General features: G+C 43.2%; 1 protein-coding gene across 1 annotated transcript; it reads right to left on the reverse strand.

Annotated features, from left to right (window-relative positions):
- Positions 1-13,230: 13,230 nt before the first annotated feature.
- LOC139268635 (prostaglandin G/H synthase 2-like) lies at positions 13,231-21,490 on the reverse strand. The gene is made up of 10 exons (XM_070887117.1): positions 21,382-21,490; positions 20,725-20,841; positions 20,477-20,620; positions 19,909-20,052; positions 18,577-18,758; positions 18,296-18,379; positions 17,904-18,150; positions 16,926-17,212; positions 16,432-16,579; positions 13,231-15,533 (listed from the first exon to the last, which is right to left on the reverse strand). The coding sequence occupies exons 1-10, from the start codon at positions 21,473-21,475 to the stop codon at positions 15,115-15,117; spliced, it is 1,866 nt and encodes a 621-aa protein (XP_070743218.1). The 5' UTR covers positions 21,476-21,490; the 3' UTR covers positions 13,231-15,114.
- Positions 21,491-22,768: the final 1,278 nt, after the last annotated feature.

Raw genomic sequence — 22,768 nt, forward strand, 5'->3', positions numbered from 1 at the left:
TTAGGATCTGGAATGCACTGCCTGAAAGGGTGGTGGAGGCAGACTCAATCACAGCTTTCAGAAAGAAAATAAGTTGCAGGGCTACGAGAAAAGGGCGGGGAGTAGGACTAACTGAGGTGCTCTTGCAGAGAGCCAGCACAGACTTGACGGGCCGAATGGACTTCTTCCGTGCTGTAACCATTCTATTCTGTCAAGAATACCTATTTAATTAAAAGTCTTGCACTTTGCATGTGTCCGTGGTACTACACCTGAAAGAATGGCTCAGAGACACTCTGACTCGAAGCAATCACACCTCAGGATATCACTCCTTCAGTGAATGGTATATCTCTAGGGCCACAAATCTGATTAAGTATTTATTTGCGTCAGACAGCATCTTGTCATTCTGCAGGTGTCAGCCTGGAATTTTCCACCATTACATGTAAGGTGGGAAGAGGGTCATGTGGAGCATAAACACCAGCACAGATCTGTTGGGCTGAGTGGCCTGTTTCTGTGCTGTAAATTCCATGTATAAAATGGGTCCCAACTTAGAATCGACCAATAAAACTGCTTTGCAGCTACTTTTAAACCACAATCTCATCAGAAATCTTGAGTGAATTCAGGGCTAGATTTTAAACAAATTTTGCACCTACTGGCTCCCACGAAATGGGAGTTACCGGAGGTGATGACATGGTAGCGCTGCTCTCCGCTAGTAGCGACTCGAGCCGGCGCGTAATCGCCGATGACATCATCGGCATATGCGGCAAACCCCCTTCCGCCCCACGGTGGAATTTGGCCAGTGCCATGCGAGGCTGCCGCAAGCGATGTCAGCGCCAGCCTCGCAGGTCGTGAACCGGGCCGACCTACGATCACGGGTCAGATGTTAAAGGGGAGGTGCGCTGCGCGCTGCCATTTCTTTTGCAGAGTAGCGCCCCAGATACCGCCCCAACAGGAAGTGGAGAGTGCACCTGTGAGGGGCGGTAACCCGAATTTCACGGCCGGGGCGGGACTCCTGTGCCGGGCGCAGGAAGTCCCTCCCCAACTGGGTTACCGCCCCCAAATGGAGCGCTGGGGCATTTCGCCCCCAAAGTACTTGTTTGGTGAAGATACAAAACTCCTGAGTTAGGACTTAAAGAAAGTAAGAACTTGCAATAATAAAACGACTTTCATTTCCTCAGAATGTCCAAAAGCACTTCCCAGCCTATAAAGACCCAATGGGAGTCCGGGGATCGGCGGCAGTCGGAGAGGCGAAGCAGCAGCATGGCTGAGGCCTATAAAGACCCAATGGGAGTCCGGGGATCGGCGGCAGTCGGAGAGGCGAAGCAGCAGCATGGCTGAGGCCTATAAAGACCCAATGGGAGTCCGGGGATCGGCGGCAGTCGGAGAGGCGGAGTAGCAGCGTGGGCGAGGCCTATAAAGACCCAGTGGGAGTCCGGGGATCAGCGGCAGTCGGAGAGGCAGAGCAGCAGCATGGGTGAGGCCTATAAAGGCCCAGCGGGAGTCCGGGGATCGGCGGCAGTTGGAGAGGCGGAGCAGCAGCGTGGGTGAGGCCTATAAAGGCCCAGTGGGAGTCTGGGGATCGGCGGCAGTTGGAGAGGTGGAGCAGCAGCACGGGTGAGGCCTATAAAGACCAGCCGGTGCAGCTGCAGCAGGGTGAGAAGGCAAAAAAGAAGTAGAAAGAAATCGAAAGGTGACGTCACAGCCAAGGGGGTAAGCGATTGACTGGAGATTGGTGAGTAGTTTTTCTTTTTCTTTTCTATATCAGTAAGTAACCTTTAGCATTGTTGTTGCTAATTAAGTTTATCTAGGGGTTAAGTCATGGCAGGACAGCTCGGACACATGTTATGCTCCTCCTGTACTATGTGGGAAGTCAGGGACGCTTCCGGTGTCCCTGACGACTACGTGTGCGGGAAGTGTATCCGGCTGCAGCTCCTGAAAAACCACATTGCGGCAATGGAGCTGCGAGTGGATTCACTCTGGAACATGAACGATGCTGAGAATGATGTGAGTAGCACGTTTAGTGAGTTGGTCTTACCACAAGAAAAGGTTACTCAGGCAGATAGGGAATGGATGACCAACAGGAAGAGCAGTGGAAGGAAGGTAGTGCAGGGGTCCTCTGCGGTCATCCCCCTGCAAAACAGATAGACCACTTTGAGTACTGTTGAGGGGGTTAACGCACCAGGGGAGGGCAGCAGCAGCCAAGTTCATTGCACCATGGGTGGCTCTGCTGCATTGGAGGGCAGGAAAAAGAGTAGGTGAGCTATAGTGATCGGGGATTCAGTTGTAAGGGGAATAGATAGGCGTTTCTGCGGCTGCAACCGAGACTCCAGGATGGTATGTTGCCTCCCTGGTGCAAGGGTCAAGGATGTCTCGGAGCGGGTGCAGGCATTCTGAAAAGGAGGGTGAACAGCCAGTTGTCGTGGTGCATATAGGTACCAATGATATAGGTAAAAAAAGGGATGAGGTCCTACAAAACAAATTTAGGGAGGTAGGAGCTAAATTAAAAAGTAGGACCTCAAAAGTAGTAATCTCAGGATTGCTACCAGTGTCATGTGCTAGTCAGAGTAGAAATCACAGGATAGCTCAGATTAATCCGTGGTTTGAGGAGTGGTGCAGCAGGGAGGGATTCAAATTCCTGGGACATTGGAACCGGTTCTGGGGGAGGTGGGACCAGTACAAACCGGACGGTCTGCACCTGGGCAGGACCGGATCCAATGTCCTAGGGGGAGTGCTTGCTAGTGCAGTTAAACTAATACGGCAGGGGGATGGGAATCTATGCAGGGAGACAGAGGGAGGTAGAATGGGGGCAGAAGCAAAAGATAGAAAGAAGAAAAGTAAAAGTGGAGGGCAGAGTAACCTAAGGCAAAAAGCAAAAAGGGCCACATTGCAGCAAAATTCTAAAGGGGCAAAGTGTGTTGGAAAGACAAGCCTGAAGGCTCTATGCCTCAATGCGAGGAGTATTCGGAATAAGGTGGACGAATTAACTGCGCAGATAGCAGTTAACGGGTATGATGTAATTGGTATCACGGAGACGTGGCTCCAGGGTGACCAAGGCTGGGAACTCAACATCCAGGGGTATTCAACATTTAGGAAGAATAGACAGAAAGGAAAAGGAGGCGGAGTGGCATTGCTGGTTAAAGAGGAAATTAATGCAATAGTAAGGAGGGACATTAGCCTGGATGATGTGGAATCGGTATGGGTGGAGCTGCGGAATACCAAGGGGCAGAAAACACTAGTGGGAGTTGTGTACAGACCACCAAACAGTAGTAGTAAGGTTGAGGACAGCATCAAACAAGAAATAAGGTTTGCATGCAATAAAGGTACAACAGTTATCATGGGTGACTTTAATCTACATATTGATTGGGCTAACTAAACTGGTAGCAATGCGGTGGAGGAGGATTTCCTGGAATGTATTAGGGATGGTTTTCTCGACCAATATGTCGAGGAACCAACCAGGGAGCTGGCCATCCTAGACTGGGTGATGTGTAATGAGAAAGGACTAATTAGCAATCTTGTTGTGCAAGACCCCTTGGGGAAGAGTGACCATAACATGTTAGAATTCTTTATTAGGATGGAGAGTGACACAGTTAATTCAGAAACTAGAGTCCTGAACTTAAGGAAAGGTAACTTGGATGGTTTGAGACGTGAATTGGCTAGAGTAGACTGGCAAATGATACTTAAAGGGTTGACGGTGGATAGGTAATGGCAAACATTTAAAGATCACATGGATGAACTTCAGCAATTGTACATTCCTGTCTGGAGTAAAAATAAAACGGGGAAGGTGGCTCAACCGTGGCTAACAAGGGAAATTAAGGATAGTGTTAAATCCAAGGAAGAGGCATATAAATTGGCCAGAAAAAGCAGCAAACCTGAGGACTGGGAGAAATTTAGAATTCAGCAGAGGAGGACAAAGGGTTTAATTAAGAGGGGGAAAATAGAGTACGAGAAGAAGCTTGCCGGGAGCATAAAATCTGACTGCAAAAGCTTCTATAAATATGTGAAGAGCAAAAGATTAGTGAAGACAAATGTAGGTCCCTTGCAGTCGGATTCAGGTGAATTTATAATGGGGAACAAAGAAATAGCAGACCAATTGAACAAATACTTTGATTCTATCTTCACGAAGGAAGACACAAGTAACCTTCCGAAAGTACTAGGGGACCAAGGGTCAAGTGAGAAGGAGGAACTGAAGGATATCCTTATTAGGCGGGAAATTGTGTTAGGGAAATTGATGGGATTGAAGGCCTGATAGTCTCCATCCCAGAGTACTTAAGGAAGTGGCCCTAGAAATAGTGGATGCATTGGTGATCATTTTCCAACAGTCTATCAACTCGGGATCAGTTCCTATGGACTGCGAGGTAGCTAATGTAACACCACTTTTGAAAAAGGAAGGGAGAGAGAAAGCAAGTAATTATATGCCAGTTAGCCTGACATCAGTGGTGGGGAAAATTTCGGATTCAATTATTAAGGATGAAATAGCAGCGCATTTGGAAAGCAGTGACAGGATCGGTCCAAGTCAGCATGGATTTATGAAGGGGGAATCATGCTTGACAAATTATGTGGAATTTTTTGTGGATGTAACTAGAAGAGTGGACAAGGGAGAATCAGTGGATGTGGTGTATTTGGACTTTCAAAAGGCTTTTGACAAGGTCCCACACAAGAGATTGGTGCGCAAAATCAAAGCACATGGTATTGGGGGTAATATACTGATGTGAATAGAGAACTGGTTGGCAGACAGGAAGCAGAGAGTCAGGATAAACGGGTCCTTTTCAGAATAGCAAGCAGTGACTAGTGGAGTGCTGCAGGGCTCAGTGCTGGGACCCCAGCTCTTTACAATGTACATCAATGATTTGGATGAAGGAATTGAGTGTAATATCTCCAAGTTTGCAGATGACACTAAACTGGGTGGCGGTGTGAGCTGTGAGGGGGACGCTATGAGGCTGCAGGATGACTTAGACAGGTTAGGTGAGTAGGTATATGCATGGCAGATGCAGTATAATGTGGATAAATGTGAGGTTATCCACTTTGGGGGCAAAAACACGAAGACAGAATATTATCTGAATTGTGGCAGATTAGGAAAAGAGAAGGTGCAACGAGACCTGGGTGTCATGGTTCATCAGTCATTGAAAGTTGGCATACAGGTACAGCAGGCGGTGAAGAAGGCAAATGGTATGTTGGCCTTCATAGCGAGGGGATTTGAGTATAGGAGCAGGGAGGTCTTACTGCAGTTGTACAGGGCCTTGGTGAGGCCTCACCTGGAATATTGTGTTCAATTTTGGTCTCCTAATCTGAGGAAGGACGTTGCTATTGAGGGAGTGCAGCGAAGGTTCACCAGACTGATTCCAGAGATGGCCGGACTGACATATGAGGAGAGACTGGATCAACTGGGCCTTTATACATTGGAGTTTAGAAGGATGAGAGGGAATCTCATAGAAACCTACAAGATTCTGACGGGACAGGACAGGTTAGATGTGGGTAGATTGTTCCCGATGTTGGGGGAGTCCAGAATCAGGGGACACAGTCTTAGGATAAGGGGTAGGCCATTTAGGACTGAGATGAGGAGAAACTTCTTCACTCAGTGAGTCGTTAACTTGTGGAATTCCCTATTGCAGAGAGTTGTTGATGCCAGTTCACTGGATATACTCAAGAGGGAGTTAGATGTGGCCCTTACGGCTAAAGGGATCAAGGGGTATGCAGAGAAAGCAGGAAAGGGGTACTGTGGGAATGATCAGCCATGATCTTATCGAATGGTGGTGCAGGCTCGAAGGGCCGAATGGCCTATTCCTGCACCTATTTTCTATGTTTCTATGTTAATTACTTTTGAGCTGTCTCTCTGGCCAGTGCTAAAAAATTATGTGTTGATAGCTTTCTTACCGCCAAGAAATGTTATTCCTTTCTTGCTAAGCAGAATCTTCCTTCTATGGAAAATGGAAGCGGGTAATGTGAGAAAGATCTGTATCAGGCACCAGCCAGCAAGTTCCAGCAACAAGCATGTCTGAGCGAGGCAATTATTTCTGCTTGACTGTGTTTACAGTGAATATCCCAGGCATCGTGAGCTCCACCCTTATTAGTTTCCATGGCTCTCCAATACCTGGAAAATCTGAATCCATTGATGGCTCACTAACTGCACATGTATGCTGCTTATCTCAGTCCTACTCCCTCAGTGTTACGCGCAAGTCATTTCCGATGCCTTCTGCTAATCGAACACTGACTCTCATCAGGTACGATATTCAAATATTCTGAGAAAAGTTCGATGATGTGGAATTTTCAGGAGTTCCTCTTAATTGGCCTTTAACAACGTCTCAACAAGGAGCAACTGCCTTTTTAGCAAAATTTGGTCATTTTTCACTGCGCAGGTTTTCACCGAGGAGGTTTTTTCGGAGAATTGCTGCAGATAGATGAATTCCCACACTTTGCTCCACGTTTTATGGCAATTTATAACTGGACTCATACTATGGCCCTTGGCCCAGGTGCAGCTCACAAGCTCAGGTAAGCACACTCATGAAAATGAGGCATCTCAGTTCAGTTTGCACTAATATTTCTTCCTCGCTGGTTTATTCTGTTTGAATTTCATGGGCTGAGCGATATAGATAAGGCAGACTTTAGCACTGTAACCTTGTTGATGAGATAAATCTTAAATCAGAACATCCCAATCTGTTTGCATCTGCAATTTGAGATAAATGCAAATTAACAGGAGCATTGATTTAAACATTATGGGATAAATTCACAGATCCTGCACATCCAGTGGACAGTTTCAATCACAGAGACTGCAGTTCGGAAAGTTGATTATTTGTTATTAATATTTTTTCCCTATTTTCCAACTATATTCCATTTGAATGCAGGATGGGTGAACTTACCCATACATGTGGTTCACAAGGAATGCATCAAAGTGATTGCAGTGAGATAATCAGGGGAAAAAGTCACTGGTGGGCGTCGTTTATAGGCCCCCAAATAATAACTTCATGGTGGGGTGGACAATAATCAAGGGAATAATGGAGGCATGTGAAAAAGGAACGGCAGTAATCATGGGGGATTTTAACCTACATATCGATTGGTCAAATCAAATCGCATGGGGTAGCCTTGAGGAGGAATTCATAGAATGCATACGGGATTGTTTCTTCGAACAGTATGTTACAGAACCTACAAGAGAGCAAGCTATCTTAGATCTGGTCCTGTGTAATGAGACAGGAATAATAAATGATCTCTGAGTAAAAGATCCTCTCGGAATGAGTGATCACAGTATGGTTGAATTTGTAATACAGATTGAAGGTGAGGAAGTAATGTCTCAAACGAGCGTACTATGCTTAAACAAAGGGGACTACAGTGGGATGAAGGCAGAGTTGGCTAAAGTAGACTGAGAACACAGACTAAACGGTGGCACAATTGAGGAACAGTGGAGGACTTTTAAGGAGTTCTTTCATAGTGCTCAACAAAAATATATTCCAGTGAAAAAGAAGGGCGGTAAGAGAAGGGATAACCAGCCGTGGATAACCAAGGAAATAAAGGAGAGTATCAAATTAAAAACCAATGCGTATAAGGTGGCCAAGGTTAGTGGCAAACTAGAAGATTGGGAAAATTTTAAACGACAGCAAAGAATGACTAAGAAAGCAATAAAGAAAGGAAAGATAGATTACGAAAGTAAACTTGCGTAAAACATAAAAACAGATAGTAAAAGCTTTTACCGATATATAAAACAGAAAAGAGTGACGAAAGTAAATGTTGGTCCCTTAGAAGATGAGAAGGGGGATTTAATAATGAGAAATATGGAAATGGCTGAGACCATAAACAATTATTTTGCTTCGGTCTTCACAGTGGAAGACACAAAAACCATGCCAAAAATTGCTGGTCACGGGAATGTGGGAAGGGAGGACCTTGAGACAATCACTATCACTAGGGAGGTAGTGCTGGACAGGCTAATGGGATTCAAGGTAGACAAGTCCCCTGGTCCTGATGAAATGCATCCCAGGGTATTAAAAGAGATGGCGGAAGTTATAGCAGATGCATTCGTTATAATCTACCAAAATTCTCTGGACTCTGGGGAGGTACCAGCGGATTGGAAAGAGCTAATGTAACGCCTCTGTTTAAAAAAGGGGGCAGACAAAAGGCAGGTGACTATAGGTCGTTTAGTATAACATCTGTAGTGGGGAAAATGCTTGAAGCTATCATTAAGGAAGAAATAGCGGGACATCTAGATAGGAATAGTGCAATCAAGCAGATGCAACATGGATTCATGAAGGGGAAATCATGTTTAACTAATTTACTGGTATTCTTTGAGGATATAACGAGCATGGTGGATAGAGGTGTACCGATGGATGTAGTGTATTTAGATTTCCAAAAAGCATTCGATAAGGTGCCACATTAAAGGTTACTGCAGAAGATAAAGGTACGCGGAGTCAGAGGAAATGTATTAGCATGGATAAAGAATTGGCTGGCTAACAGAAAGCAGAGAGTCGGGATAAATGGGTCCTTTTCGGGTTGGAAATCGGTGGTTAGTGGTGTGCCACAGGGATCGGTGCTGGGACTACAACTGTTTACAATATGCATAGATGATCTGGAAAAGGGGACAGAGTGTCGTGTAACAAAATTTGCAGAAGACACAAAGATTAGTGGGAAAGCGGGTTGTGCAGAGGACACAGAGAGGCTGCAAAGAGATTTAGATAGGTTAAGCGAATGGGCGAAGGTTTGGCAGATGGAATACAATGTCGGAAAATGTGAGGTCATCCACCTTGGAAAAAAAAACAGTAAAAGGGAATATTATTTGAATGGGGAGAAATTACAACATGCTGCGGTGCAGAGGGACCTGGGGGTCCTTGTGCATGAATCCCCAAAAGTTAGTTTGCAGGTGCAGCAGGTAATCAGGAAGGCGAATGGAATGTTGGCCTTCATTGTGAGAGGGATGGAGTACAAAAGCAGGGAGGTCCTGCTGCAACTGTACAAGGTATTGGTGAGGCCGCACCTGGAGTACTGCGTGCAATTTTGGTCACCTTACTTAAGGAAGGATATACTAGCTTTGGAGGGGGTACAGAGACGATTCACTAGGCTGATTCCGGAGATGAGGGGGTTACCTTATGATGATAGATTGAGTAGACTGGGCCTTTACTCGTTGGAGTTCAGAAGGATGAGGGGTGATCTTATAGAAACATTTCAAATAATGAAAGGGATAGACAGGATAGAGGCAGAGAGGTTGTTTCCACTGGTCGGGGAGACTAGAACTAGGGGGCACAGCCTCATAATACGGGGGAGCCAATTTAAAACCGAGTTGAGAAGGAATTTCTTCTCCCAGAGGGTTGTGAATCTGTGGAATTCTCTGCCCAGGGAAGCAGTTGAGGCTAGCTCATTGAATGTATTCAAATCACAGATAGATAGATTTTTAACCAATAAGGGAATTAAGGGTTATGGGGAGCGGGCGGGTAAGTGGAGCTGAGTCCACGGCCAGATCAGCCATGATCTTGTTGAATGGCAGAGCAGGCTCGAGGGGCTAGATGGCCTACTCCTGTTCCTGATTCTTATGTTCTTATGTTCTTATGTTCAGCCCATACCCTAACTCATACCAAGTCCTGTTCACTTATCACCCCTGTCATCGCTGACCTACGTTGGCTTCTGTTCCAGCAACCACTCGATTTTAAAATTCTCATCCTTGTTTTCAAATCTCTCCATGGCCTTGCCCCTCCCTATCCCTGCAACCTCCTCCAGCTCCACAATCCTCCCAGCTCTCAGCACTCCTCCAATTCTCGCCTTTTGCACTTCCCTGCTCCACCTTTGGTGGCCATGCCTTCAGCTGCCTGGGCCCTAAGCTCTGGAATTCCCTCCCTAAACGTCTCAGCCTCTCTATTTCTCTCCCTCCTCATTTAAGACGCTATTTGAAACCTACCTCTTTGAATGAGCTTTTGGACACCTGTCCTAATATCGGCTGATGTGACTTGGTGTCAAAGTTTGTTTGCTAATGCTCCTGTGAAGCACATTGAGATATTTTACTACATTAAAAGTATATAAATGCGAGTTGTCATTGCTAAACCAAAATGACATTTTAAATGATTCCCTCACCTCAGGTACTGTCCCCTCCCTTTGCCAAAAATACTGCTATGACTCCGATACCGCTACGAGGCCTAAAATTTAGGCTTCAGTTCACCCAGCGGTAAAAATCGGTGTTGCACGAGGATTTGTGGCACAAATCATGAATTTTCTGCAACTTTTCTCCGAGGTCGATACCGCTGTGAATTGGGCCGAGGGAGGGGAGGAAAACACCAAAAAACAAAATTGCAAAAAACAAAAAATAAAAAAAATCACTAAACATTCTCCAAACACTTAACTATCAAATCGCTGCAAAAGAATTAAAAAATAAAAACTTTAACTTACCTTTTTTGCAGATCTTCACACCTACCGCTGTTCCAAGGACTGCAATGCAGGTTTTTCTCGGGCATTTCTTCCCGTCCTAACTACGGATGCGCTGTGAGCCAAATTTTTGGTGAAAGCGCTATTTCGAGTCTTGCACGCCAGCAGTCCACTCCCCAGCGGTACTTAAAAACTGCCAGCGCAAGATTTCTCCGAATTTCCCAGTTTGCCGTTTTTCGCCAAAAACGGCAAAATATCACCAAAAAACGGGCGCAAGGTTGGCAAATTTCCAGCCCACAGACCCCTAGTTGTCGACTCCCCAGCCAGGGAAACAGGGAAGCAGATGTACCCTACCAAATTCTCTAAGAATTTCTTTACATTTCAATAAGATCACCTCTCATTCTTTTAAACACCAGAAAATATAGGTCCAAGGAATCAATCTAGTGAACCATTGTTGCACCACCTCTTTGGTAAGGAGACCAAAATTGTAAACAGGTCTCAGGTGTGGTCTCACCAAGGCCCTATATAACCTATATAATTCAAGTCACAAATTATATCCTCCGTGACTGTGACCATGGGGCATTATCTATTCTTGTCCTACATTTCTCCTCCATCATCCAGCTCATTGCTTCCACTTTTACCTATCCAACCATAGCCAGAGTAACTCCAGCAATGGTTTCTTTTCCCACTCCCATAATCTTACCTCTGGAATCCCCCAAGGATATATCCTTGCCCCCACCCCTCCTCTTCCTGATCTACATGTTACCCCTTGGCGACATCATCTTAAAACATGGAACCAGGTTCCTCATGTACACTGAAGGCACCCTGCTCTACTTCTCCACCAGCTCTCTCAACCTCTCCAGTGTCTCTATGTTGTCAGCCCACTTATCTTCCCTATCTCTATAATCTTCCCCAGCCTTACAACCCTCTGAGAATTCTGCACTCCTCCAGCTCAGGCCTCTTGTGCATCACCCACTCCCTTTGCTCTACCATTGGTGGCCGTGCCTTCAGCTGCCAAAGGTCTAAATTCTGGAATTCCTTCCCTAAGCCACTATGCCTCTCGACCTCCCTTTCTTCCTTTAAGACCCTCCTTAAAAACTACTTATTTCATCAAGCTATTGATCACCCTTCCTAATATCTCCTTGTTTGGCTCAATGCTGATTATTGTCTGACTATGCTTCTGTGAAGCACCTTGGGATATTTTTCTACGTTAAATACATTCAAGTTGTTACTGCTGAATAAGACCATAGATTCAAATGCTTTCCTCCTTTTTATCAAATTACATGGAATATAAAGCACAGAAACAGGGCATTCAGCTCAACGAGTCTGTGCTGGTGTTCATACTTCGCACAAGTCTCCTCCCATTCCACCTACCTCAGCCTTTCAGCACATCTTTCTGTTGCCATTTTCGCTCATGTACTTGTGCAGTGACCTTCTGAAAGCATCTATGCTTTTTGCCTCACACACATCCTGTGGTAATAAATTTCACATTCTAACCACTTTCTGAGTAAAGAAATTTCCCCTTATTCCCCTATTGGATTTATTAGTAATTGCCTTGTATTTATGACCCCTAGTTTTGGATTCTCCCACAAGTGGAAACATTCTCTCCGCATCTATCCTGTTCAACCCATTCATAATCTAAAGACCTCTATCGGGTCTCCTCTAAGTCTTCTCTTTTCTAAAGAAAAAAGCCCCAACTTGTTTAATCATTCATGATAATTGTAATCTCTCAGTTCTTGTAAGTCTATTTTTTCATTTTCTCTTGTGCTTCTATGTCCTTTTTATAGTATGGAAAGTAGAACTGTACACAGGACACTAACTGTGGTATGATCAGGGTTCTATACAAGTTTAGCATAATTTCACTACTTTCGAACTCAATACCCTGAGAAATAAATCCTAGTGTTTTATTAGCACTTTTAATTGCTTTAATTTGCTGACTTGCAATGCTACTTTTAATGATTTGTTCACATGTATCCCTCGATCCCTTTGCTCTTCTACCCATTTAGTTTATTTTCTAAGATGTAGGTGATCTTTCTATGTTTTCCTAACAAAGTGCATCACTTTCTTTAATCTATGTTAAAGTTTATTTGCCACTTAACTGCCCAGTCTGCAAGTTTTCTAATGTCTTCCTGTATTATGTTGCATTCTTTCTCAGTGTTAGCCATACCCCCAAGTTTGGTATCATCTGCAAATTTTGATATCGAATTACTTATTCCTAAGTCCAAATCTTGAATGCAAATTATGAGTGACAGTAGTCCCAGCATCAATCCTTGGGGAACACTGCTTTCTACCTTCCTCCAATTGGATTAACTATCCATTATTCTTATTCTGTGCTTTCTATTTTTTTTAGCAAATTTGCCATCCATTCATCTATTTGTCCCGACACCATATGCCCTAACTTTTGTCATGAGCCTACTGTGTAGTACCTTATCGAAGGCCTTTTGAAAATCCAAGTATATGTCATCTACTACATTCCCCTTGGCTATTCTGTCTGTTATCTCGTCAAAGAATTCAATCAGCTTAGTTAAGCCTGACTTAGTCTTTTGGAATATTTATTATATTTTCTGTCTCTGGATGTTCTTCTACCAATTCTTTAGTGAAGATTCCAGCACCTTTCCTGCATTTAGGGTTAGAGTCAGTGTCTATAGTTCCCAGGTTTTGTTCTATCTCCCATTTTGCAGATAGGAACAACATTAGCTATCCGTCGGTCCTCTGAGAAGTGAGAGGTTAGGAAAGTTGATTTGCTGTGCATTCAGCCTTCAATTTTCAATTAATATTTCAACTAGCCCCGCTCAACTCTGCTAGTTGTATTCTTCCATAAAAGCCAGCCTGCTCCATCCCTGCTTCTGGGCAAAGTCAAGCAAACTCTAGCACAATGAAGCTGTTGCAACATTGAATTGCTTTTAAATCAGGCTGAGACAGAAATTCATTGTTTTGATTAGTTTTTATTATTTTGACATACCAAAAGTACAAAAGGAAATAGATACTTATCAAGTGCAGCCTGTCAACAGGATTTTTTTTACAGAAAGAATATTTTGTAAGGGTTGCAAGTATTCTAAAACATACAGTAATGCTTAATTACAGTAGCTTGCAATCAGCCGAGTGAGCTGCCAATAATTAACAGTGCATCATTCCCAGACGTCAAGGTCTGAACAATTTCGTATCTTATTGCTAAAATTTGTTTCTTTCATTTGGGATCCATTTTACTGTTGCTGCTTCTAGTTGTAAATCCTTGTATATACAAGAGAAATGTTGGGTGATGCTTGCAGAGCAGCAAAGCTTTTGCTTACAAAGATGTATCTATCTCTTACAGCCTTTTGTAGGCACATAGATCGTACATTCATTCAATAAATTGATCAAGTTCAAAAGTCGATGTACTATTTAAAGGGATTATGTTACAAAATAAAAACTCTACCACGCTACAGTTGGATCTTGCCTTTCCGTGGTAATCACTATGTTGGGAACACGCCCAATTTGGAATTTTCATTTTGCAAATTCCAGCCCCTTTAATAATTAAGTATAAACCTCAGATGGCAAGAACAAAAATTCCTGAGCCTTTGTTCCTTGTATCAAAAAAAATATTTTAAATAAACTGCATTTGTTCCCCCATAAATAAATAAGTATAGTTCAGATAAAATTGACAATGTTAGACAATAAATAATAAGTTTAAAATAAATAATAATAAATACAGAAATGTGTTGAAGCCATTTAGAAATAATTACATTAGCATTTCCACCCACTCTTTCTTGAAGCTGTTGACTCACGCTGAAGCACATTTCCACAGGCCCCGTGTGTGAGCCTAGACGGTGAATGTTTGTGAGCTATGTGACTGTGAGAAGGCCATTACCAAATATCCGCACATGTGCACTTTCAGCTAGGGTCACTGACTAGTTATCAGGCATGAGAACCGTAGCTGAATGCTTCCATACCCAGAACAAAGATGTTCGGGTCAATTGCAGTGCTGTCCTATCTGAACTGGAGGATGCATCTTCAAAATTAACGCATCTCATGCACATCTCTAGAGATTAACAGGAAATTAGTTCACAATATCTGGTTGGAACTGGAGCTAAAGGTAACATGGATAACGATAGGTTGAGATGATCAAATAGCTCACGGGGCTGCTGTGAAGTGCTTCCAGCCAGAGCTTCAGTAGTGGAGTTAAGGGGAATGAATAAATATTTTGGCATTGTGCTTTTCTGCCTTTAGGAATCGGGGAGTACTTACATAGAACATTTCCTTGGGACACTCTAAATAAAATGCCCTTTGCAGGGCAACTAGGAATGAGCAACAAATGCAGCATTTCCAGCATCGCCCACATATTGAGAACAAATAAAGAAATATACAGTTTACCCTATCTGGACTCTAATTCACCTATTCCACAGACCACGGAAAGAGCAGGCTTAATGAGCCACATGCCAGTTTGCTAGGAGGATGTGTCCGTATAATGATGATGACCTATCATCATCTTTTGCCAATTTTCTCCTTCTCCTGGACCCATTCTTTGATGGGTGCTGGTTACCCTCCGGTACCTCACCAAGATAAGAGTTAATCATGTGTGAGTCTTAATACTGTGTGTTGGCGGGCTACTTGTTTACAGGGGTGGGGACATCACACCCACGCCCAATCCTGTCCTCACCCAACATCTGCACACGGGCAATCCAGCAGGGGATCTCTGGATAGTGAGCAGGAATATGAACCCTGTCTGATTTTTCTCCTCCTTAAGCCGGGGCACTGAGACCAATTGTAGCACCTCTACCATCACTGTAGTGGTTTTTAATTACTACATTTATTCAATTAAAACATCGTCTCTTAAAGTTCTGTTGATTGCTCTTTCAACAGTGCATGCCCCTGTGGATTAACACTGTCCAGACCCGAGTTGGAAGACTTGGGACTGATAGAGCCTGATTTGCTGGGTACAGATTCAGGAACACTGAACGAAACAATTGGGCATTGTCCTTTCACGTTGTTGCAAACCAACGTTTTCAGTGTTGCAGTGTTCACAATGTCAAAGCCAACTTTCCCACCAAAGGTGCTTGGTTTCCAGTATTCTGGGGAGCAAATGGGGTTTCCCATTAAACCCTTCAAAGAGAAAGGGGCACCCAACTCAACCATTGTTTCTCCAAATATGGCTCCCGGTCTTGGTTTTTCGATCATCAAACCAGGATACATCTCTATTGCATCAATATCTCCATAAAGCTCTTTCAGCTCAGCTGACATTTCTTTTTCTCCTGTAAGATAAAAGATATTTGTAATAAAGTACAACAAATGCTATACATTTAGAAACCTTTTTTTTTAAAATGTAAATATGGAAAAGATTTATATATGTTCTTTATCAAACATAAATAATCACATTTTCAGTTCCACAAACTCAGATGAGCATTGCTGTAGCTTTAATGTGATCAACCCATGGGTGGGCCAACGAATATTGCCAACCTGATGATGCGCCTCCTCCCCTCCAAAAAAATGGAACATCCTACTTACTCCTTAAGTAGACGAGCTACAATCTGATAAGTTTGTAGGAGGAAACTGGAGAATATTAAGTGTTAGGTGGTGCATTACCCACAAAATGATCACTAGTAGAGGTAATGCTTCACCTTTAACTGAATTGTGTTTCCTGCTCATCAAGATGAGCAATGTTAGTAGTGGACTGTGGAATATGGTTCCAGTTTTTGTCCTGTGTCAGCATCAAACACTCACAGGTCAGATATAGCACATGTTAGCAGCAGAGCAAAGGTCGATCTACTCTACTCTGCTCCAGAAAATATACCTTAACTCTCAATTTCAGGAGCATGTCATACTGTACCACTTTGTTATTTCCATTTCCTATAATATTCATCCTGAAAGAGCCTGCCAATTTAGTGTTCGTTAATGCTGTATTACAGCCACACATCAATAACAAAATGTTTGGAGCTGGATAAAGACTGCTCAATAACACTGCATGTAGGAACCTAGTAGGCATCAGAGATCAGAGAGGAAGCTTTCCACCTCAATCTGGACGAAATTTGGCCCCAGATTTCAGAGTAAAATGAAGGTCTTCAGATTGACCCTTAACTTTTTTATTTAGAGTTAAATGTGTTGAATTTTATCAAATACCATTTAAACACAATTTACGAATAAAGATCTTACCTGTGAGGTCTTCAAAAGATTCATATGGCTTTAAGGCAAAACGCTTCCTATACTCGTTCAGAGACTTGTATCGCATTTGACGAGTGTGCTCAATGGTAGTGATAGCCACTTTCAGCAATGCTGGATTCATATTCCTGCCCCCAGCAACCTGTAGAAAGATCAGGATCATTAGCTTAAAAGTCTCATAAGTCACGAGTCCAACAGTTTCATTGCTTAATAATCTGATAAATTTCATTTTGTTCATGAATGTTCTGGAAAAATACTATTCCTTTTGAATCAATGGTGCATTTAGTAAAGTTTCTACGGTTACTGATTTCGGAGAATTGGAAAGTGAAACAAAGCCAGTATTAATTGCAATATAATTTTAACGACATGAAGTGTGTTCATTTGGCAACAACAGTTCAAGTTTTAAAACCACCTCCTGGGTTGCAGCAGAAATCACTTCCTGGTTTTTGCGCCATGGTGAAACAGACTGAACATTAGTTGATTCTTACCCTGCCAGCAATCTGTCTAGAGAACGAGTCCACCATGTTGGAAATGCCGTGCTCCAGCAACACAGAGTTATTGAAGAGGAATTCACGGTAACTGTAATCTTTGTCCTCGATTTTGAAGGAATCTGGCATCAGGGGGTGCCAGTGGTAGAGGGTGTTGAACTCCGATGCAATCCGGTTACTGTATTGGAATTGCTGGTTGAAGAGCAGCTCTGGGTCAAATTTCAGCTTGAAGTGATAACCACTCAGATGTTGCACATAATCTTCAATTACAATTTTGATGGTCTCCCCTGTTGGTGGCAATATGATAGCTTGAGGATTTATTTAAAAACAAAGATTTTTTGCCAAAAAAACTTTATTGAAAAAAAGATTGGCATTTATATAGCACCTTACACAACCACCGGATGTCGCAAAGCACTTTACAGCCAATGATGTACTTTTGGAGTGTAGTCACTGTTGTAATGTGGAAAAAGCGGCAGCCAATTTGCGCACAACAAGCTCCCACAAACAGCAATGTTATAATGACCAGATAATCTGTTTTTTTGTTATGTTGATTGAGGGTAAATATTATCCAGGACACCGGGGATAACTCCCCTGTTCTTCTTCGAAATAGTGCAGTGGGATCTTTTAGCTCCACTTGAGAGAGCAGATGGGGCCTCAGTTTAACAACTCATCCGAAAGATGGCACCTCCAATGGTGCAGCTTTCCCTCAGCACTGCACTGGAGTGTCAGCCTAGATTTATGTGCTCGAGTCCCTTGAGTGAGACTTGAACCCACAGCCTTCTGACTCAGAGGCGAGTGTACTTCCCGCTGAGCCACAGCTGTTTAATTCGAAGTAAACTTCATAAATTGTACAGTTCTATGAATATGCAATTTTTTTCTATTACACCACAGTACTTTGTATCGGTGATCTTAGTCTGCATTGATCCCAAAGGCCAGGAGCTAGTTTAGGAGACAGCTGGACATGCTGGATCCACTCACCTATCAGTATAAGTCTGGTAGTCTGGAAAAGCTGTTCATCGTCCCAGTCAGGGTGCTCCACTTTCAACACATCACAGACTCGGTTGTGTTCCCGTAGCCAGATCGTGGCATACATCATCAGTCCTGGAACCAGACCAAAGACTTCCTGTCCCACAGCAAACTTCAAGTGTTCTGGGACATGAGGAGGGTAAGTCATCTCTACAGGTGCTTCTTGAACAGTGGGAGGATAGACTTCTCCATTGTTAACCTGCAAGAAATTTTGTGTGTTAGCTAAGATTTCACTTGGGCTGTATCAAAATACTGCAAAAACAATCAAAGATACTTGGACATTGAACATGCAAATGTTGTTATACTATTACGATACGCAATAACAAATTCAGCTTCAAGCCTACCTGAAACTTAAGTTTTCCATCTGTAAATAATCTCAGTTTGTGCTGTCGGTCTAAAGTTTCTCCATAAACATGGCTCAGGTCAACCTGTATAATGTAAAGAATACAAAGCATAAGTACTCAGTGATTTTAGAAATCATTAATTTTAGAACTGTAGATAGTATTTAACATAAAACATCGATTTATAGTAAACAAGTACAAAGATGGATTATTTTAATTTACATCCATTCTTGATGAATTATTGTTGAAAGCCAACTGAGAACAGTTGTATGATTTGTACTTACGCCATGTGCCAATCCAGTAGTGAATGCAGGGCCTCGGCTCTGGTCGGTCTTAAAAAACTGGTGGGTGAAATGCTGAGCAAAGAAGGCAAACATCATATTGGTCCTTTGGGGATCGGGTATAAATTTCTTCCTCATGAGAAATGTTTCTACTAAATACTTGGGATCAGGCAGTGTTTTCTTTCCTGTGAAGGAAGAGAAATATATATATCTTTAAAAAGTTATCTTGTCCTCATCATCATCATAGGCAGTCCCTCAAAATCGAGGAAGACTTGCTTCCACTCTAAAAATGAGTTCTTAGGTGACTGTACAGTCCAATATGGGAATTACAATCTCTGTCACAGGTGGGACAGACAATGGTTGAAGGAAAGGGTGGGTGGGACTGGGTTGCTGCATGCTCCTTCCGCTGCTTATGCTTGCTTTCTGCATGCTCTTGGCGATGAGACTCGAGGTGCTCAGCGCCCTCCCGGATGCAGTTCCTGCACTTAGGGCAGTCTTTGGCCCAGGTATCAATGGGGATGTTGCATTTTATCAAGGAGGCTTTGAGGGTATTGCCCTATTCAAGTGGTGGCATACCTTCCCAACCCTAAGTAGTAATATGGATTGCATTTGACTAACACACCTTAAAGAATGTCTGTAGGAGGAGTAACATTACTGTATGTTACTGAATAGAAGAAATATGGATGGAGACAGCACCACTCGAGAAAACATTTTCCACCCACAATTGACATTAGTTCAAAAGTAAATAACAGAGAGCCAGCCTCCAGGGGTAAAAATTCTGCTTCTGCATACCCCATGGAAACCAGAAGCACATATCACACAAGTGTTCCATCCATTCATTTCAACAGATGAAATACCTTGAGCTGGTGGTGTGCAATTTCACAATACGTGCTCACACTGTGCAGCGGGAGCGGTAAAGAGGCACTTTTGCTTCACATTCTTGAAAATGTGGATACAATCTTCCTTCTCTCCCCACTACCCCCTTTGCCCAAAAACAGCTAGCAAAGTTTCTGGAAGCAAGGTGGGAATGTGGATTACATCTGATCACCACTCAACCAAGGATTTTCCACATCGATTTACTCCCAGATTCCATCTTCACAGGGATTCTTTTCCCACTTCAACTCAAATTTAAGATTTCCTCCTCCCCTAAATGACTATCTTGGTGGAAGCATCCTTTCCATATTGTGAGAAAGTCTGCTCCAATGCAATTAATTACATTAACAGGAAATATAAGAAACATTCTTTGTTTTGAATTTTCTCCTTCAATATCAGCCCAGTGCTGGATCATACAGTCAGAGAGGCTGTTGTAACAGTACAGTTGTATTATTAACTCACCAACTACTCCCATTGGAGTTGGGCAGTCTTCAGGAGTTGGAGGGAGAGTTCTGGTGTAGTAGGAGACATTAGCGTATGCTTCCCAACTCTTGTAGTTATAATTTGAATTGTAGGTCGGGGGGCTTTCAATCAAATGAGCTCTGGCTGTTTTTTTGGGGGGGAAAAGAATTGTATTCATATTCAGATACCACATGCCTCAAACCAATTAGAAACAATATGTATGTAGTTCTTAAGTAACATGAAATTAATAATTCACTCTAGTGAATCACATGGCAAGAATTCTTCCGCTCACGATCTGAAGATATCCTGTCCCCTATCTACTGGCAAAATCGTAAACACGTTTATTTTACTTCGCTAGCAATACTGAACCTGCCAAACCTGCGGCAAATGCATTTACCATGCATGCACCCGAAGGAATTCTTCCCCGCGCTACATGACTGCACTGTGCGACTTCACTGAAAACACCATCCCATTTACATTTAACCTCTACATTTAATAATGCCATTTGTGTTTAGAATGATTCAAAGTATCACAAATAAAAGTCCCGAAAATAGTCCATCTTACTTACACGTTAAGACGTAACGCATGATGCTGTTCCTTACGAAAGGGATCTGGTTAACCAAGTTCCAAACTCTGGGATAGTGGGTCAGGATATAGTGCACTGTGTTGGGGGTTGGTTTCAGCGTCAGTCTCAACCAGGTCCAGAACTCGGCTGATGGAGAAGAAAGCAATTGGTGAATGATTTGAGATCGGCGTTGGGTTAAACAGAAATATGCACAGTAACAGTGCACGGTGAAAGCTTGTTGGGGAACTTACGTGTGGTGCAGTTTTCTCCGTAAAACCCGGTGCGAGTGCAATCGCACTCATAGCCCTGGTAGCCGACGGTGGTGCAGATTCCGCGGTTCTGGCAGGGGTTTGAGCAGCAGGGGTTGGCTGTGAGGGAACACAGGAGAAGTTCAGGCTCACGGATCATTTTACAGCCTGTTCTCAACAGGTTTGGTGTTTATTACAAACATCATTTCACAGATCAGACTGCAGCCTCGCTCAACCGCGATTTAAAGTTAAAACAGACCATAGCAAAAACAGTCAGATCAATTGATGTTATTTCTATTTGGAATCACTAAGGTTGAAGACAATTACCACTGTGGTGCTCAGATTTCATTTAGACTCAGCTCTTGTTCAGAGCACAACCAAGTCTCTATATAAATAAAAGTTATTATAAGTAATCAGAAAGCTGAATAATAACTATGGGGTGAAATAGTTTGCCCTCCAATATCTCTGCATGTATATTTTTCTTGTTTTATTTATTTCTACGCGGCGTCTCAACATTGTACGGCCAAACCAATCCGTCCACCCGAGGAGGCACCGACCTCGCGCCACAACACCCAGCACTCCGGCCTCCCCATTCACACTGCAGCCCAGACACAAACCCGAGATAAAGCACCCTACGGAGCTCACCAGCTCTAGCCTTACCTGCTCGGCTGAGAGAGAGTATTCCGGCGAGGAGCAACAACAGCATTCCCTGCCTGTTCAGTGCGCCGAGTTCTCCAAACATCGTGAACTTCATGTGGAGCCTCTTCTGATTCTGCTCCCCAGCGCTTCCCTCTGGCTTTTAAACACTTTGCTCTTCAGCGGTGAGTCATAGACATGACGTTTCAAACCCAGCTTTGGCCATCAGTCCTAGCCCTGCCTGCTCTTTCCCCATAGTCTTGTCACATTTTCCCTTCAAGTATTTATCCAATTATCTTTTGAAAGTTATTACAGAATCTGCTTTCACCTCCCTTTCAGGCACTGCATTCCAGATCACAAATTGTTTTTTCATGTCTCTGGTTCTTTTGCCTATCACCTTAAATCTGTGTCCTCTGGTTAGCGACTCTTAATAAGAACATAAGAAATAGGAACAGGAGCAGGCCATACGGCCCCTCGAGCCTGTTCCGCCATTCAATATCATGGCTGATCTGATCATGGACTCAGCACCACTTCCCTGCCCGCTCCCCATAACCGCTTATCCCCTTGTCGTTTAAGAAACTGTCTAGTTTTGTCTTAAATTTATTCAATGTCTCAGCATCCACAGCTCTCTGAGGCAGCGAATTCCACAGATTTACAACCCTCTGGGAGAAGAAATTTCTCCTCATCTCTGTTTTGAATGGGCAGCCCCTTATTCTAAGATCATGCCCTCTAGTTCTAGTCTCCCCCATCAGTGGAAACATCCTCTCTGCATCCACCTTGTCAAGCCCTCTCATAATGTTATACGTTTTGATAAGATCACCTCTCATTCTTCTAAATTCCAATGAGTAGAGGCCCAACCTACTCAACCTTTCCTCATAAAGCAACCCCCTCATCCCCAGGACCAACCTAGTGAACCTTCTCTGAACTGCCTCCAAAGCAAATATATCCTTTTGTAAATATGGAAACCAAAACTGCACGCAGTATTCCAGGTGTGGCCTCATCAATATCTTATATAGCTGTCGTAAGACTTCCCAGCTTTTATACTCCATCCCCTTTGCAATAAAGGCCAAGATTCCATTGGCCTTCCTGATCACTTGCTATACCTGCATATTATCTTTTTGTGTTTCATGCACAAGTACCTCCAGGTCCTGCTGTATTGCGGCACTTTGTAATCTTTCTCCATTTAAATAATAACTTGCTCTTTGATTTTTTCTGCCAAAGTGCAGGACCTCACACTTTCCAACATTATACTACATCTGCCAAATTTTTGCCCACTCACTTAGCCTGTCTATGTCCTTTTGCAGTTTTTTGTGTCCTCCTCACAGATTGCTTTTCCTCCCATCTTTGTATCGTCAGCAAACTTGGCTACATTACACTCAGTCCCTTCTTCCAAGTCATTAATATAGATTGT

Source organism: Pristiophorus japonicus, chromosome 8, assembly GCF_044704955.1.
Source record: "Pristiophorus japonicus isolate sPriJap1 chromosome 8, sPriJap1.hap1, whole genome shotgun sequence".
In the NCBI taxonomy this organism is placed as follows: Eukaryota; Metazoa; Chordata; class Chondrichthyes; family Pristiophoridae; genus Pristiophorus; species Pristiophorus japonicus.

Coding starts and splice junctions, on each gene's coding strand:
- LOC139268635 (XM_070887117.1), bottom strand. CDS start 21,475: ATGAAGTTCACGATGTTTGGAGAACTCGGCGCACTGAACAGGCAGGGA. Junction 20,053..20,476: donor CATGCGTTACGTCTTAACGT/GTAAGTAAGATG, acceptor CCAAAAAAACAG/CCAGAGCTCATTTGATTGAA. Junction 16,580..16,925: donor CTAGACAGATTGCTGGCAGG/GTAAGAATCAAC, acceptor ATCTTTCTACAG/GTTGCTGGGGGCAGGAATAT.